Source organism: Ovis canadensis, chromosome 17 (genome assembly GCF_042477335.2).
Source record: "Ovis canadensis isolate MfBH-ARS-UI-01 breed Bighorn chromosome 17, ARS-UI_OviCan_v2, whole genome shotgun sequence".
In the NCBI taxonomy this organism is placed as follows: Eukaryota; Metazoa; Chordata; class Mammalia; order Artiodactyla; family Bovidae; genus Ovis; species Ovis canadensis.
The window spans coordinates 61395665-61410428 of record NC_091261.1 but is presented as its reverse complement, the minus strand read 5'-3'; the positions used below and the strand labels follow the sequence as shown (position 1 = coordinate 61410428).

General features: G+C 49.5%; 1 protein-coding gene across 6 annotated transcripts in view; it reads right to left on the bottom strand.

Moving 5' to 3' along the window:
- Positions 1–565: 565 nt before the first annotated feature.
- Positions 566–14764, bottom strand: part of SCARB1 (scavenger receptor class B member 1) — a 93579-nt gene continuing 79380 nt past the window's right edge. For 3 of the 6 annotated variants that reach the window (XM_069557360.1, XM_069557364.1, XM_069557362.1), the window contains exons 10-13: positions 11400–11451; positions 10392–10538; positions 6342–6470; positions 566–1502 (exon numbers count right to left, since the gene is read on the bottom strand). In XM_069557360.1, coding sequence (XP_069413461.1) covers positions 6342–6470; positions 10392–10538; positions 11400–11451 — 328 coding nt within the window. In that variant the 3' untranslated portion in view covers positions 566–1502. The remainder of the gene's footprint in view (positions 1503–6341; positions 6471–10391; positions 10539–11399; positions 11452–14764) is intronic. The other 3 variants (XM_069557361.1, XM_069557366.1, XM_069557363.1) reach the window with 1 other exon arrangement.

The following is a 14764-nucleotide window of genomic DNA, read 5'->3' as shown; positions in this document are numbered from 1 at the left end:
CATGGTTGGAAACCTGTGGTATGAACCTATCAGGGAATTCTACTCAAAAATCAAAAGGTGGGTCAAAAGGCGGGGTGGGGATAATGGTTCACATGGATGCTATTCTTTCTTAAGAGAACTGAATTCATGCAGAATTCATATAAAATGTTAAATATACCCAAGTTGGAATTCTTGAAACAGTGGAGAGGCAGGCCTGCAGCCTAGTCTCTGAGAGACACTCATGGCAGCAACCAGAAATGAGATGCTAGCTAAAAAGAGCCTGGGGCTTCCCAGCTGGCGCTAGTGGCAAAGAACCCGCCTGCCAGAGCAGGGGATGCAAGAGATGCAGGTTCGATCCCTGGGTTGGGAAGATCTCCTGGAGGAGGAAATGACAAGCCGCTCCAGTATTCTTGCCTGGGAAGCCCCATGGACCAGAGGAGCCTGGCAGGCCACAGTCCATAGGATCTCAGAGAGTCAGACACAACTGAAGTGACTTAGCACTCAAGAAGAGCCTAGAACTTCCCATGGAACCACAGCCCACCCCCAACCCAGCCTCCCACAAACAGGCTGTTACAGACTCAGGCGATCACTTTTAAAAAAGGTTTATTACTTCCATTGTGAATTATTTTTAAAAGATGATATTCAGTTTTTCTTCCAGTAGAAAAGAGACAGAGGCTTGTCCCAGAGACCAGGAGTCCCAGACGGGCGGGTCTCCTGACCAGACACCCAGGCTGACGTCCCGGACGGAGCCTCTCTACCCCTGCTCTGGCACCTGGGAGCTGCAGACCTTGGTGGGGGGCAGCTCAGGGCACAGCCTCCCGCCACCCCTGCCAGGAAGTGACCGGCTCAGTATACAGGATGATGTCAGTTTAGGCTGGAGGGAAGGGACCCAGACACCCAAACCCATGATCCTGCAGGGGGTTTAGGATGCATCTCCATTTCTGAGGCCCAGATGGGTGTCCAGTGGCTACAGCTCTGGTCCGGGCTGGATTGCTGAACCACAAAACCTTGCCCACCAGGTTCGGGCACAAGAAGTCAGCACTCCTAGGCTGGATCTGGGGACAGTGGCGGCCTCTCAGGGTAAACGCCCTGTCCTGCCTGGATGAGCCACCAGGAAGGGGCTGCAGTGTTTCAAGACAGATGGAGCGGGCCGCTGGGGAGAAGTGACGTGAGTCATTAAGAGCCTGGGCTAGGGGACCCCGTGCCCATAGCACCTATGGTCAGGCCTGTGGATTACTTGGAGAGACGTTTCCAGAAGAGTCCTTGTTGACCAGTCTTTACCCCAAGTCTCTCAGCAGCGGCTCCATCCCTGAGTGTCTGCACACACCTGTGGACACGTGCCAGGGGCATGCGTGTGTATGTGTGTGTGTGCGCGCGCGCGGAATGTGCAGGAGGTGGGGGGCTCAGACTTTGGGACTGGTGGGCTGTCCACTGAGCGAGTCCTGAAGAAGTGGTGTGTAGGGGCTGGGAAGCTGGGCTGGCTGAGCAGCCAGACTGGGCTGGCTGATGGCATCTTTGGAACCCTGTGGAGAAAAGGCAGGGGGCGCTGCATCACTAAGGCTGGCCACCAAGCCCCGCCCACACCCCGCCCCGCCCCTGCACATCCTCCACCAGCATGGAAACCCCCCTGGGAGTCCCCATCAGCAGCCCCCACCAATCAAGCCTGAGATGAGAAAAGACTGGAGTGACCTACAGACTCCTGGGCCGCAACTGTAAGGGTCTCCCCATCTCATGAAACACCATCCCACCCTGCTCTCACCCCATTTTAGAGATGGAGAAACTGAGGTCCAAAGGGACTCGCCTAATCCAGATAGAAGGGCAGAACAAGATGTTCAGGGCTTATATAAGCAATACTGTCGACACAGGAAAATTGGAAACCGCCTAAACGTCCACTGATATCATAATGCATCGAAAACAGAGTCGCAAGGTGGTAGTCAACCTACACAGCTGTCCCAAACAGAAAATCGAGAAAGGGAAAACCAGCTGCAGAGTGATTAATACAGCATGTCCTCCAGAGATAATGTTTCAAACATTGATCTGTTGCTCATGGATACAGATTTAGAGGGGGGAAACAGGCACGCACCAAATTCCTAGAAATGACTGTCTCAGGATAGGGGGTGGGGCAAAGGGCATACATTGGAAAGGAGAACTAGGACAAGATGTGAACAACTGCTGTTGCTGAGCCTGGGTGAGAGGGAGCTCAGGGTAGTTCATCTAGCTTTACTTTTTTTTTTAAATTTCACAATTTAAGGAAATTTCATGAAATAAAAGAGACATGGATGGACCTAGAGTTGGTTATACAGAGTGAAGTAAGTCAGAGAGAGAAAAACAAATATCATATATGAACGCATGTATGTAGAATCTAGAAAAAAAAAATGGAACAGATGAACGTTTTTGCAGGGCAAGAATAGAGAAGCAGATGTAGGGAGCAGACATGCGGACCCAGGGGAAGGGGAGGGCGGGCCGAGCTGAGAGATCAGGACTGACATGTGGGCCAGTCACTGCCATGTGTAAAACAGATAGCCAGTGGGAAGCTGCTGTATAACGCAGAGAGCTTAGTTCCGGGCTCTGTGCTGACCTAGACGGGTGAGATGGAGGCGTGGGAGGGAGGCTCAAGAGGGAGAGGATAGATGCATGCATATAGATGAGTCACTTGGTTGTACAGCAGATACTGGCACAACATTGAAAAGCAATCATACTCCAACAAAAAATATTTTTTAAGGTAAGCTGTGATAATAAAAACTGGGGGTAACTTTTCATCCCCCTAAGCCTTCTATCTTCATTCCCCTTGAAGAATGGAGAGAGATGCCTTCTTGCCCAGCAGCTGTGGCTGGAAAACCCCCAAAACCCCTGCCAGCTTGGACCTTGCTCACAAAGCCCGGAGGTCTGCTTCACTGCGGGGTGGGGAAAAATCAAACCCCACTCTTGGCAGGACCAAGGGGAAGGTGAAACTCCTGGCGCCTCTCCTGTGGGACTGATTTCAGGCTACCCAGACTGAGCCACATTCCAGCCAGGAGCAGTGGGGCGGTGTCAGAGCGAGACCAGTGACCCCTGCTGACCCACACTCCCACATACAGGCAGCATGCGACAGTCGGGGTGGTGGGTGGGGGGCAGATTCTCAGCAATGTGGACCCAAAGAACTATGACTGGAGACAGCCTCACTCAACAGTTCTAATGAGGTGGATGAAACTGGAGCCTATTATACAGAGTGAAGTATGTCAGAAAGAAAAACACCAATACAGTATATTAATGCATATATATGGAATTTAGAAAGATGGTAACGATGACCCTATATGCGAGACAGCAAGAGAGACACAGATGTAAAGAACAGACTGTTGGACTCTGTGGGAGAAGGCGAGGGTGGGATGATTTGAAAGAACAGCACTGAAACATGTATATTACCATATGTGAAATAGATTGCCAGTCCAGGTTCAATGCATGAGGCAGGGTGCTCGGGGCTGGTGCACTGGGATGACCCTCAGGGATGAGATGGGGAGGGAGGTGGGACGGAGGGTCAGGATGGGGAACACATGCACACCTATGGCTGATTCATGTGAATGTATGGCAAAACCCACCACAATACTGTAAAGTAATTAGCCTCCAATTAAATTTTTTTTTTTTAAGTGAAAGGGAAACTGCTTTTCCAAGAAAGACACATGTAACAAACCCTCAGGGAACCAGAACCTGAGACAGATTCCTCCTCCTCCTCCTGTTCCCTAACACTGTCCTTTAACTGAGTAATGAGGACTTGGAAATAATGAGACTCATGAGAAGGTAAGAAAGATAGATCCAGGAACATGCTCTGCAGGGCTGCCTGGTACAGTTGTCCAGGTTGATCACTGCACAAAGGCACTCAGCCAAGGGGGCTATACATGGGTTGTATTCTGTGTTCTAAACCTGCAGTCCTAAAGCAGGCCATGTCTGCACAGAGGGGCTGTCTTTTTCTTACTCACATAAAGACATCTTTCTGGGCTAGCAGCTCAAGGTCACCCCATGCCCAAGTGCAAGGCAAGGTGTGGGATCTCCCCCAGGTGTTCAAAACAGGTTAGAGGCTTCCCTGAAGGGATTCTAGGTCTTCTGGACCACTGGCAACTTCTCAGGTGCCTGCCTGGCCCCCTAAAACAGCACGAACAGGACACTGCCTTCCCCAAGCACACATGACTGGGGATAGGGGTCTCATCTGGGCTAGGTCTCATCTGGGCTTAGCCTTCCAGAAGGCAAGGCAATAGAACCTCTTTAATCAAAAACTTCTCTGGGACTTCCCTGGTGGTCCATAAGACCACGATGCCAATGTATGGGGCGCAGGTTTGATTCCTGATCAGGGAACTAAGATCCCACACGCTGTGTGGTATGGCCAAAAGATTAAAAAAGAAAAAAAAAAAAAAAAGCCTTCCCTGATAACTTGAAGCTTGAATTCTGTTGGTAAAGTCAAAAGGAAACTCCAATGTTTGGTGTGGGGTTTTTTTTGGAGGGGGCAGGGAGCAGTGGGCAGGATATCCTGGCTGTGTCCAGGGAGGCATAGCCACAGGGCTGAGACCTCACAATCACCAGCTCTATCCGTGCTAAAAGCCAATAACCCACTTCTAGGAAGACCTCACCCTTACACCCCCAGAACACCAAACAAGTTTCTGCAGAAGGGAATTTTGGCTGGAAGGGGGAGGGGTATCCAAGGGGCCAAACTGTACCTAAGAAGGCGTCCCAGAGGAATTCTGGGAGAGAGGAAGGAAAGCGGGGTACCCATCTCTGGCTAGGATGTCCTGCTCCCAAGCTCAGGAGGACACCCCCTTAACACTCAGCCCTGACGTGGTCGGGCTCTCTTATCTCCAGATCGGCAGGAGGAGCCCCCCAGAGTCTGGCTGAGGACACAGCTGTCCCTCCCTTCTGCTCCTCGCAGGGACTGGCAGCGCCTGCCAGCAAACACACCCACGCCCAGCACTTGGCGTGTTCCGTTTTCTCTCCTCCTCCAACCCTGGCAGTCGAAGCAAACTGGAGCAGCCAACTGGCCCCAAAGAGAAGGGCTGTCGACTCGTCCTCAGGCTTTAGCTCTCAAGAAAGCTATTTAAACCCAAGCAGGCACAGCCCCAGAAGCTGGCGAGGGCGGCACATTTTTCAGAAACCAAAATAACAGCTATGATCAGAGGCACAACCATAGTGCGACTGACTCACTGCTGCCCAAACCCCAACAGCAGGGCTCAGAGCTCTGCCCGTCATCTCCCCTGGCTGGACTTGGCTCTCCTAAGACCTCAGACCTAAAGGAACACAGCCCAGAGGGAGGTGAACCCACAAGGCACCAGCCTATTTCTCCTGCAGGTAGGTTGTCAGATACAGGGAGGGCAGCTCATTAAATGTGAATTTCAGGTAACCAACAAACAGGTTTTCAGTATAAGCGTGTCCCGACAATTGCATGGGACACACTTAGGCAAAAATCATTCACTGTCTACCTAAAATTCACATTTAACTGAGCATCTCTTTGCTGCTGTTATTTCTTGGGAGTTTTTTGGGTTTGTTTTTGCTCCATTTGGCAATCCTACTGAGTTCTGGATATATAGTGGGTGCCCACGTGATGCCTAAATTGTTTCTTTCTTGGTCATCCCAGATTCACTTAATTCAGGAATCTGTATCAGGGACTTCCCTGGCAGTCCAGTGGCTAAGACTCCATGCTTCCAATGCAGGGGACGTGGGTTCGATTTCTGGTTGGGGAACTAAGATCCTACACTCCGCAGGGCGCAGCCAAAAATAAATAAATAGACCAATCTACTCATAATCCCCTTGGTGCGTGTGTGCTCAATCGTGTCCAACTCTGCGACCCCATGGACGGTAGCCCGCTAGGCTCCTCCGTCCATGGGATTCCCCAGGCAAGAATGCTGGAGCAGGATGCCATTTCCTTCTTCAGGGGATCTTGCCAACCCAGGGATCAAACCCACGTCTCCTGCACTGGCAGGCGGATTCTTTACCACTGAGTCACCAGGGAATTAAAATAACACATTCCCGGGGCCCGTCCATGATTCTATTTCAGGAGGTTTAGAAGAATGTCCTCAGATCTTCATTTTTAGCAGACTTCCCCAGAAGAGTCAATTGGACCGGAAGTCTGAGATGCAGCTGACCTAAACCTCAATCTTGCCTTTTTAAGACAACCTTGAAAATAAGACACCAGCCCACTAGTCGCCCTCCATCCCCTACCACACCTGGGATCACTCAGAATGTAAGAAGACAGCAAAGTATACAAGTACATATTTTCAGTCTGTGGACAGGTGAAGTGCAGGCTGAAGAGATGTATAAGATCCAAAGAGTTTCAAGGTGCCAGAATTCTACTCACTACGGGAGGAGGTGGGGGGTGGGGCGGGGCATTACCTGGTACCCACCTACAGTCTTGCTTCTTGCAGTACAGTCCCCTTGGGAGCTGATGTCATCAGGAATTCAGAATAGGCCTGAACGGCCTCCTTATCCTTTGAGCCCTTTTTAAAACTAATCCAAAATAAATAGCATTTCTCCTAGAAGATAACCAAGCTAATTTATAGTTGCCGTTGCAGCTGAACACACATGGGTTTTATAGGTTTCTTCAATTTGCAGGGTTCTTCAAAAAGCAGAGGGTGGGGCACAGAACACTCGCGTCCAACCACCGTTAATGATTGCAGTTGGGAGATTTGGGAAGTGATAGTGCCCCTCACCGAAGACAGATACACCAGCATCTTCAGGAAACACATTTGGTCAGATGGGCAAACTAAAAAGGGTCTTTCGGCCTGAAAATTTAGGCCAAGTTGAGGAGGGGCGATGGGCCATGGTGTGCAAGGTGGCTCGGCCTAGTCTCAGAGAGGTGAGCAAGTGGCATGTGAAGAACTTCATGCTGTCCTGACTGAGCTAGCAGATGGTGTTTTAAATAGACCAGAAACAGAGGTGTTTCTGTTTAAAATAATTTTTTTTTCAAGAATGACTTGAACAAAAAAAAAGTATTTGAAGAGAATTAAAATATGTTGAGTTTAACAACGTGCCATTCTTTTTTTTTTCCCCCCAGGGGAAATATATAAAAACACAAAAGGCCTAACCCTTGCTAAACCAAAAAATACACGTGTTTGTCATTCAGCTGTGTCCAGCTCTTTGCGACCTCATAGACTGTAGCCTGCCAGGCTCCTCTGTCCAAAATACACAATGGGATAAATTTCATTGATTGGGCCCTCAGTATAACTTGTGGGGAGGGAGCCTCACTGTCATTAATAGAAACGATGAATAATCGTATGGGACTTGGGAGACAAGGGTTGAGGGGGGGGGGTGAAGCAGGGAAGTGTTCACATCCTGCATCCTCAGTCTCCTCCCCCTTCCCCTTCTGATGGACCATTAGGAGAGAGACAGAGGGGACAGAGGGTGGGGGCTGTCTGACCCCATCCCTCACCAGCTGCTTCCCCTGGACCTGCCCACCTCACCCCCACCCCCATCCCCGCCTGTGTGGCTGTGTATGTCCTCACTCCTGGAAACCCACGGTGATGCTGGGCCTGGGGAGTCATCCACAGACTGGGGGCTAGGGCCTCTGGTCCCCTCTGTCCTCCAGCATAATTCATTCCAAACACCATCGCGAGTTCCCTTCTGCTCTGGCTGGGGCAGTGACGGAGGACAGGGTCCCCAATGTTCATCGGGGGCTCAAGACACCAGAGGCCCTGGTACCCTCACACCAGTGCAAACCTTTTCCCCCAAAGGATGGGGAATTTGGAAGAGAAATGGTGATAAAGGTCTGAAAGCCCAGGTTAAGAGCCTGGAAAGGTTTACCATTGCCCCAGCTACCAACAAGCAAGCAAGCATGCAATCTGTCTCTGAGAAAAAGGCAAAAGAGCAAAGGCTGTTTGCCAAAGCTAAAGCATGAAAGCGGGTATTGCAGGTGGCCCGAGGGGGCAGCAGGGAAGCTGGCCAACCCCCCTCCAAGGCCCAGGCCTAGGGCTCCAGGAAAACTTGGAGTGGGGGGGCCCAAAGTGGGGGTTTCTGGTTCATGGATTCAATATGGCCTTGCAAGACTCTGCCACTGAGTGGTGTCTGCTGTCTACCAGCTAGCTACTCACCCAAGTCTTCTGCTCCAGGGGCCCTTATCACCATGTGATGGCAGTAACCTGCCTAAAGCCCCCTGGTCTCCAGACCTCACATCCTATTCAGGTCTGTACCTCCAAAACTGTGCAGTGTCCCCTCAAAATAAGCTGTGAACGTGTCAGTTAATGCCATGAACGAATTACTGAATGATGCCAAATCAAGAAGGGGTTTTCCTTGGGACTTCCATGGCAGTCCAGAGGTTAACACTATGTGCTTCCACTGCAGGGGGCAGAAGTTCAATCCCTGGTCGGGGAACTAAGAGCTTGCATGCCCTGCTGCAAGGCAGGGGGAAAAAAAAGACCAAGGAAGAAAAAAAAAAGAAAGGGGGTATTTGTTGTCCCCCGATCTTCTTCCTGACTTTGAATGGCAGATGCCCCAGGACTGGTTCTTCAGGGCTCCTGTGCCTGAATACTTGCTCCCATTCTGGTCCAAGCCAGTATCCTAGCTCACCTGAGCCTCCTCACTGGTCCCCCTGCTTCTGCTCTCTCATTGGAAGGCCTATTAATAGTTGCCACATGTCAACCGACCCAGTCACTCCTCTCCTTAAACCCATTATTGACCAGAGACATATCAACATGTTTTTAGAGAGTGAATTAACACGTTAAAAAAACAACAACAACACATTAATACAATTAACAACGCCATGCGAAGTTGTTAGAGCTTAAAATTGATCAAGGGCTCATTATACACCTTATGATTGTCATTACCATTCACGGTTTGCTTCATTAAGGTTTTTGTTCCAATCCTGTTTACATTATAAACGTAAAATTTTCCCAAAAATGACACATTGTGGTATTTTGAGTGAAGAATAATTTTTTGGTGAATTTCAGGCAGATACTTTCTCTGACTGTCTGCACAACATATATACTAGTGTCTCAGAAGACGACAGTTCTTCAGAACATAGTTCTGATTCAGACACTGTGAATATTAGACCAACAAAGAGACAAAAAACCTTAGTGATTGACTTTGATGCAGAAAGTGAAAACAGAACTCACGATGCTAGAGAATGCTCCTTTGTTTCTACAGAGGAGTGGGTTGAAGACAACGTTTCATGAAAACGAGAAGACTGTACAGGTGAGTCGGGGTGACTACTGAATGCAATAACATGCACACCGTGAAATAACAGAATGAATTTTTGGCTGGCCAAAATAAAAATCGCCAGCTACAGGCATTTGCTTCTGCAAAAATTCCCCAGTCAATAATGAGTTAAAAGCTTCCAGTCATCCCTTGGAATCAGTTCCAAGCCGCTCACCCCGAGTTACAGGGCCAGGCATGACCTACCTCTGCCTCTGAGATACCACCTCCCCTGCCGCCCCTATGTCCACTCCCCTGCAGCCAATTTAGTGCAGCAGGATCCTGCAATACAACCCCACCCATTGCTGCCTCAGGGCCTTTGCACTGGCCATCCCTCCACCTGCAGCAGTCTTTCCATGACTGTGCTGAGCACTCACATCTAAGCCTAAATTCAACCTCTTCAGAGAAACGTCTTCTGACGTTATCGCTATCATTGTCCCCAACCTCCCTGGATACTGTGCCGCCCAGTCTAGCAGCCAAATGTGGCTGTGGAGGCTTTGAAATGGGGTGAGTCCCAGTCAAGATCTGCTGTACGTGTCAAATACACACCGATTCCAAAGACTTCACTCAAAAACATAATGCAAAAGTACTTAATGTTTTTATATTGATTGCAGATTGAAATGGTAATCTTTTGGATATATCCAGGTTAAATAAAAGATATGATTGAAATTAATTCCCTTATACCTAATGTGGCTATTAGACATTTAAATTTAAAATCGCACGTGTGGCTCATATGGTATCTGTCCTGGACAGCGCTGCCCTGAGCCCAGCACATTCTCTATCATCTTTATCACTGGTGAAATCACCTCTTCTGTTTAGTTACTCGACTCCCACCTGTCTTTCCAACTAGAATGCTGGTCCCTGCATGCCCATCAGCAGGAACTGTCTTGTTCACTGTTGTATGCATTGTACCTGCCAGAACCTGGCAGCCAGCAGCTGCTGGCTGGCTGAACAAACCATTCGAGTCCCAGGTCTCATGATCCAAAACCACTGCAGTTCCTCCAAAGTTGGGCCCCCAAGCCTCCCAGGACAGGCAGAGAAGTGGTAACAGAAGATGCAGGAGAGGCAAGGATGCAGTGATGGATGGCTCCCCAGCCCAAGTAGAGACCTAGGACTGCTCCTCGAAGTGGGTGCAGGCTGAGGGTGCAGGCTGTGTCCATGCGCACAGCAGGAAGGGACAGTTGGGGGATCTGATTTGAGCCCCTCCTTCCCCCAAGCAGGCAAGCAAGGGACCACTCAGCCCAGGCCATGCTCTGACCACTACTTACTTGGCTCCGGATTTGGTAGATGATGGGGATGAGCAGTAGGACGCAGCCCAGGGCAAGGAGCACATACTGGGCATAGTTCAGCACTTTGGGCATCAACACCAGCTGGGTATAGAATGTTTCAAGGGTCTCACCCTCCATTGCCCCACTCTGGGGAAGAAAGACAAACAGATGGACTAGGGCCACATACTATGAGCCAAGGGTGCAGATGCCACTCCACCCCTTCCCCATCCCAAGTCCACTGGCCAAAGCATTAGGCCAGCCTCTATGTCCTCCAGGGCCACACATCAGGACTACATTTCCCAGACTCCCTTGCAGCTAGACAGGCCCACGTGACTTCTTCTGGCCAATGGGATGTGGGCACAAGGATGTTACAATTTCCACACCTGGCTCCCATGTGATTCTCTCCATCTCTTTGCCAATTTACCGAACGGAAATGGATTCTGAGGATCTCCGAAAGGTCAGGACCAAACGATGGAAGAAGCCCAGATGTCCCCAAATGTCTGCATGGAGCAGAGCTCCACCTCCCCGCTCCACCAGACTGTGATGTGAGCAGGAAGCGAATTTGACATTTGGAGGCTGTCTGTTCCGGCTGTTAGCTCACCATGAATTAAAATGAACTAAGCCAGAAGGAATCTTGAAAACCTGGGAGAAAAGGAAGTTCAACAAAAAGCTGACACACTAAAAACGAACTTCCCTTCATCTTTGGAGAAGTGGTCACATGCATTAGCAATATTATTTTATACTCTGACCAGGGACTTTATAATTTCAGGCAGCTTCATCTCCCTCATCTCAGGTGAGCCTTTCAGCCCAGTGGCATAATTGACATGAGGTGCTTGGAGAGGGTGAAATTTCTAATAGACTGTTCTGCATCACAGAGTCCAGCTACCCAGCCCCGCCTCCCCACCACACACAGCCTCTTGCCTCAAATGCCCATATCAGCTCCTCACTGAGGCATCAGACACCATGACCACAGGTACCTGATACCCAGGGAGAGGGAGGCAGCCTTACCTCTTCGAACCACATTAGCGGCAGGACCACTGGCTGGATGTTCCCAGTTTGTCTGGAAATAAGGGAGATGAAGCACGTGAGAAGTTTTGTTGGGGTGCCTCAGGTCAGACAGCTCTGGACCTGTGATTCTACAATGACTAGATCGGCGTGGTCTTGAGGAATGGGTATCTCCTGACAGGAAGCAACCTGACAATCCGACAATATCTTTTTAAATGAAAACTTCATGTCTTCTATGCGGTGGGTGCTGCCAGGGACCTAGCTGATGTCCATTTCTTCCTCTTTGAAACAGAATGCCAGTTTTATTCAGGATGACAATGTACCCAGCTAACAAACAACGCAGTTTATGCTGACCTCCTGCTTTCCTTCAGGGAGTCTGGAACCAGGCAGAAAGCGCTGACGTGACCAGCCCCCAGTAAACATCCCCTGGGAAGAGTTTCTACTGGGCATCCCTGGTAGGGGACACTTCACACATATCACAACTCATCACTGGGAGGAGGAAGCATGTCCTGTGTGACCCCCCTAAGAGAGGGCTCTAGAAACCTCTGTCTGGTTCCCCAAGACTTCACCCTGGGAGCCTGTCCCCTTTGCTGGTTATGTTTTGAATATTTTCTATATAATAAATCACAGCTGAGTCTTCACAGTGAATCATCGAACCTGAGAGGGGTCCTGGGAACCCCCGACACAGTCAGTTACCAACAAACTGTGTGACCTCGGGCATGCTCCTTACCCTCTCTGTGCTTCCTCTGAAAAATGGGGATTACAATGAATTCCTCACAGGGCTCTAGTGAGGACTGAATGTGGATACATGAAAAATACCCAGCATATAGAAAGTGTTCAGTGTTTATTACTGTTGTCTAGTTGTTAAATGGCTTTCCAGGTGGGTGGTTCCATGGTAAAGAATCTGCCTGCCAGTACAGGAAGACTTAGGAGACACAGGTTTAACCCTTGGGTTGAGAAGATCCCCTGGAAGAGGAAATGGCAGTACATTTCAGTACTCTTGCCTGGAAAACTGCATGGACAGAGGAACCTGGAGGATTACAGTCCAGTGTCCTAAAGAGTCAGACATGACCTAGCGACTGAGCATGCAGCTGTTAAATGCCAGAAAACGATAGAACAAACAAATATTCCGTAACTTCACGTTCCTGAGTCTGCTTAAAGAAGGCACAGCTGGAGGGGAGATGGAACCCACTTGGGGGATAGGCACAAAAGGCCCAAATCCTCAATCACAATTCTCAAAGATCACTTATTAAGTAGAGTGCTGGGCAGTGAAATGAATTTACACAGTATCACCTACAGAGGAGACAGACATGGAAAACATTCTAGAAATACAAGGGGGGGGGGGTCCCCCTTCACTTTGGCCTCTTTAATCTGAGTTTGTAAGAACTGATGTCAATTAAATGCACAGACCATGCAACCCTCGTGCCTCTATCTTGTGACCAAACAGCACAGAAGTTCCTCAGAGAAGTCACAGCTAGATGGCTTTCTAGACTTTTCCCACACTGGTTCCTCAACAGCCCTCAGGGATGTTGATAAACACCATCTTTGAGACCACCACCCCAGCCCACAGCAGCTCTGAACAGCTGGGGACACAGAGTCCCAGAGAGATCAAAGCAGCAGTGTGTGGCCACCAATAGGCAGAATCCAGCCACCCAGAGAGATGGCTGGCTTGGGCAACATTTGTCAAGAATCAGAATGAACTCCCAACAGGTGAAACTGAGAAAGCATATGTTAAAATCCAGATTCTGAAACCTGCATTTGCAAATGCATCGGACATGGCCACACTGAGCCCGAGGCCCCTGGTGCTCGACAGAGACTGGCCCTTGGCCGGTCCCCACCCAGCCTGTCCAGCTCCTCTATCCTAGTCACCTGCACGCCCTGAGCATGAAGTTAGCAGACCAGGCATCGAGTGATGGGGGGCCCTCCGGAACTCCAGCCTGAGCAGCAGACGCCTAAGGGCTGTTTCACCAGCCACAAACACTTCAGGAACAAACTCTCTGAGCAGACTCAAAAGGTAAAGGTGGAAAGCTTGGACTTCCCTGGCGGTCCAGTGGTTAAGAATCCACCAGCCAAAGCAGGGGACACAGGTTCAATCCCTGGTCGGGAACATTCCACTTGCTGTCGAGCAACTAAGCCAGCACCACAACTACTGAGGCTGCCTGAACTCTACAACAAGCTAAGCGACTGCAATGAGAAGCCTGTGCACCGCAACGAGACAGCAACGAAGACCTAGCAAAGCCAAAAAATTAAAAACTAATAAACTGAATTAAAAAAAAAAAAGCCAGCAGAGGAGTGCAGATGAGCTATACGAATGATCCCCAGTGCACTCAGACAAAATGTTATTTTTTCCAGCTGAGAGACATCTCACAAAGCCAAACAGATGCTCACATTCCTGCAGCCCAGGAATCTTTCTGAAGGATTTTTTTTTTTAATGGAACTATTTCAAACACACTAAGTACAGACCTTGACAAAACAACCAGTCAGCATGCTCCCTCACCCAGCTCTATCCTGAATAAGTGAGTGAAAGTTGCTCAGTTGTGTCCAACTCTTTGCCATCCCATGGACTGTAGCCCGCCAGGCTCTCTGACCATGGAATTCTCCAGGCCAGAATACTGGAGTGAGTTGCCATTCCTACTCCAGGAGATCTTCCCAACCCAGGGATCGAACCCGGGTCTCCGGCATTGTAGACAAGACTCATTCCCATCTGAGCCACAAGCTCTATTTTATAGTGATGTTATAGCAAGAGTTGGCGAGGATGCAGAGATGCTGGCGCCCTCCCACACTGCTGGTGGGGGAGTGGGAAATAGTGCAGCCGCCCTGGAAAACAGTCTGACAGTTCCTCAAACGGTTGAACATAGAGCTTCCAGAGGACCCAGCAATTCTGCTGTAAGATATCTACCCAAGAGAAATGAAAACAGACATCCACATGCTCAGGCATAAATATTCAGAGCAGGACTTCCCTGGTGGTCCAGTGATTAAGAATCTGCCTGCCAATGCTGGGGACCCAGGTTCCATCCCTGGTCCAGGAAGACTTCACGTGCCAAGGGGCAACTAAGCCGGTACACCCAAACTACGGAGCCTGTGCATCTAGAGCCTGTCCTCCACAACAAGAGAAGTCCCTGCAGCGCAACTAGAGCGTAGCCCCTGCCCGCTGCAGCTAGAGAAAGCCTGAGCACAGTAACAAAGACGTAGCACAGCAGAAAACAAAAGATAGAAACTTTTTTAAAGATTCAGAGCAGCATTATTCATAACGGCCAAAAAGTAGAAACAGCCCAAGTGTCCATCAGTTGATGAATAAAAACATGGTCTTGCCAGGCAATGGCATATTATTCAGCAATAAAATGGACTGAAGTGCTGACACCTGCTAC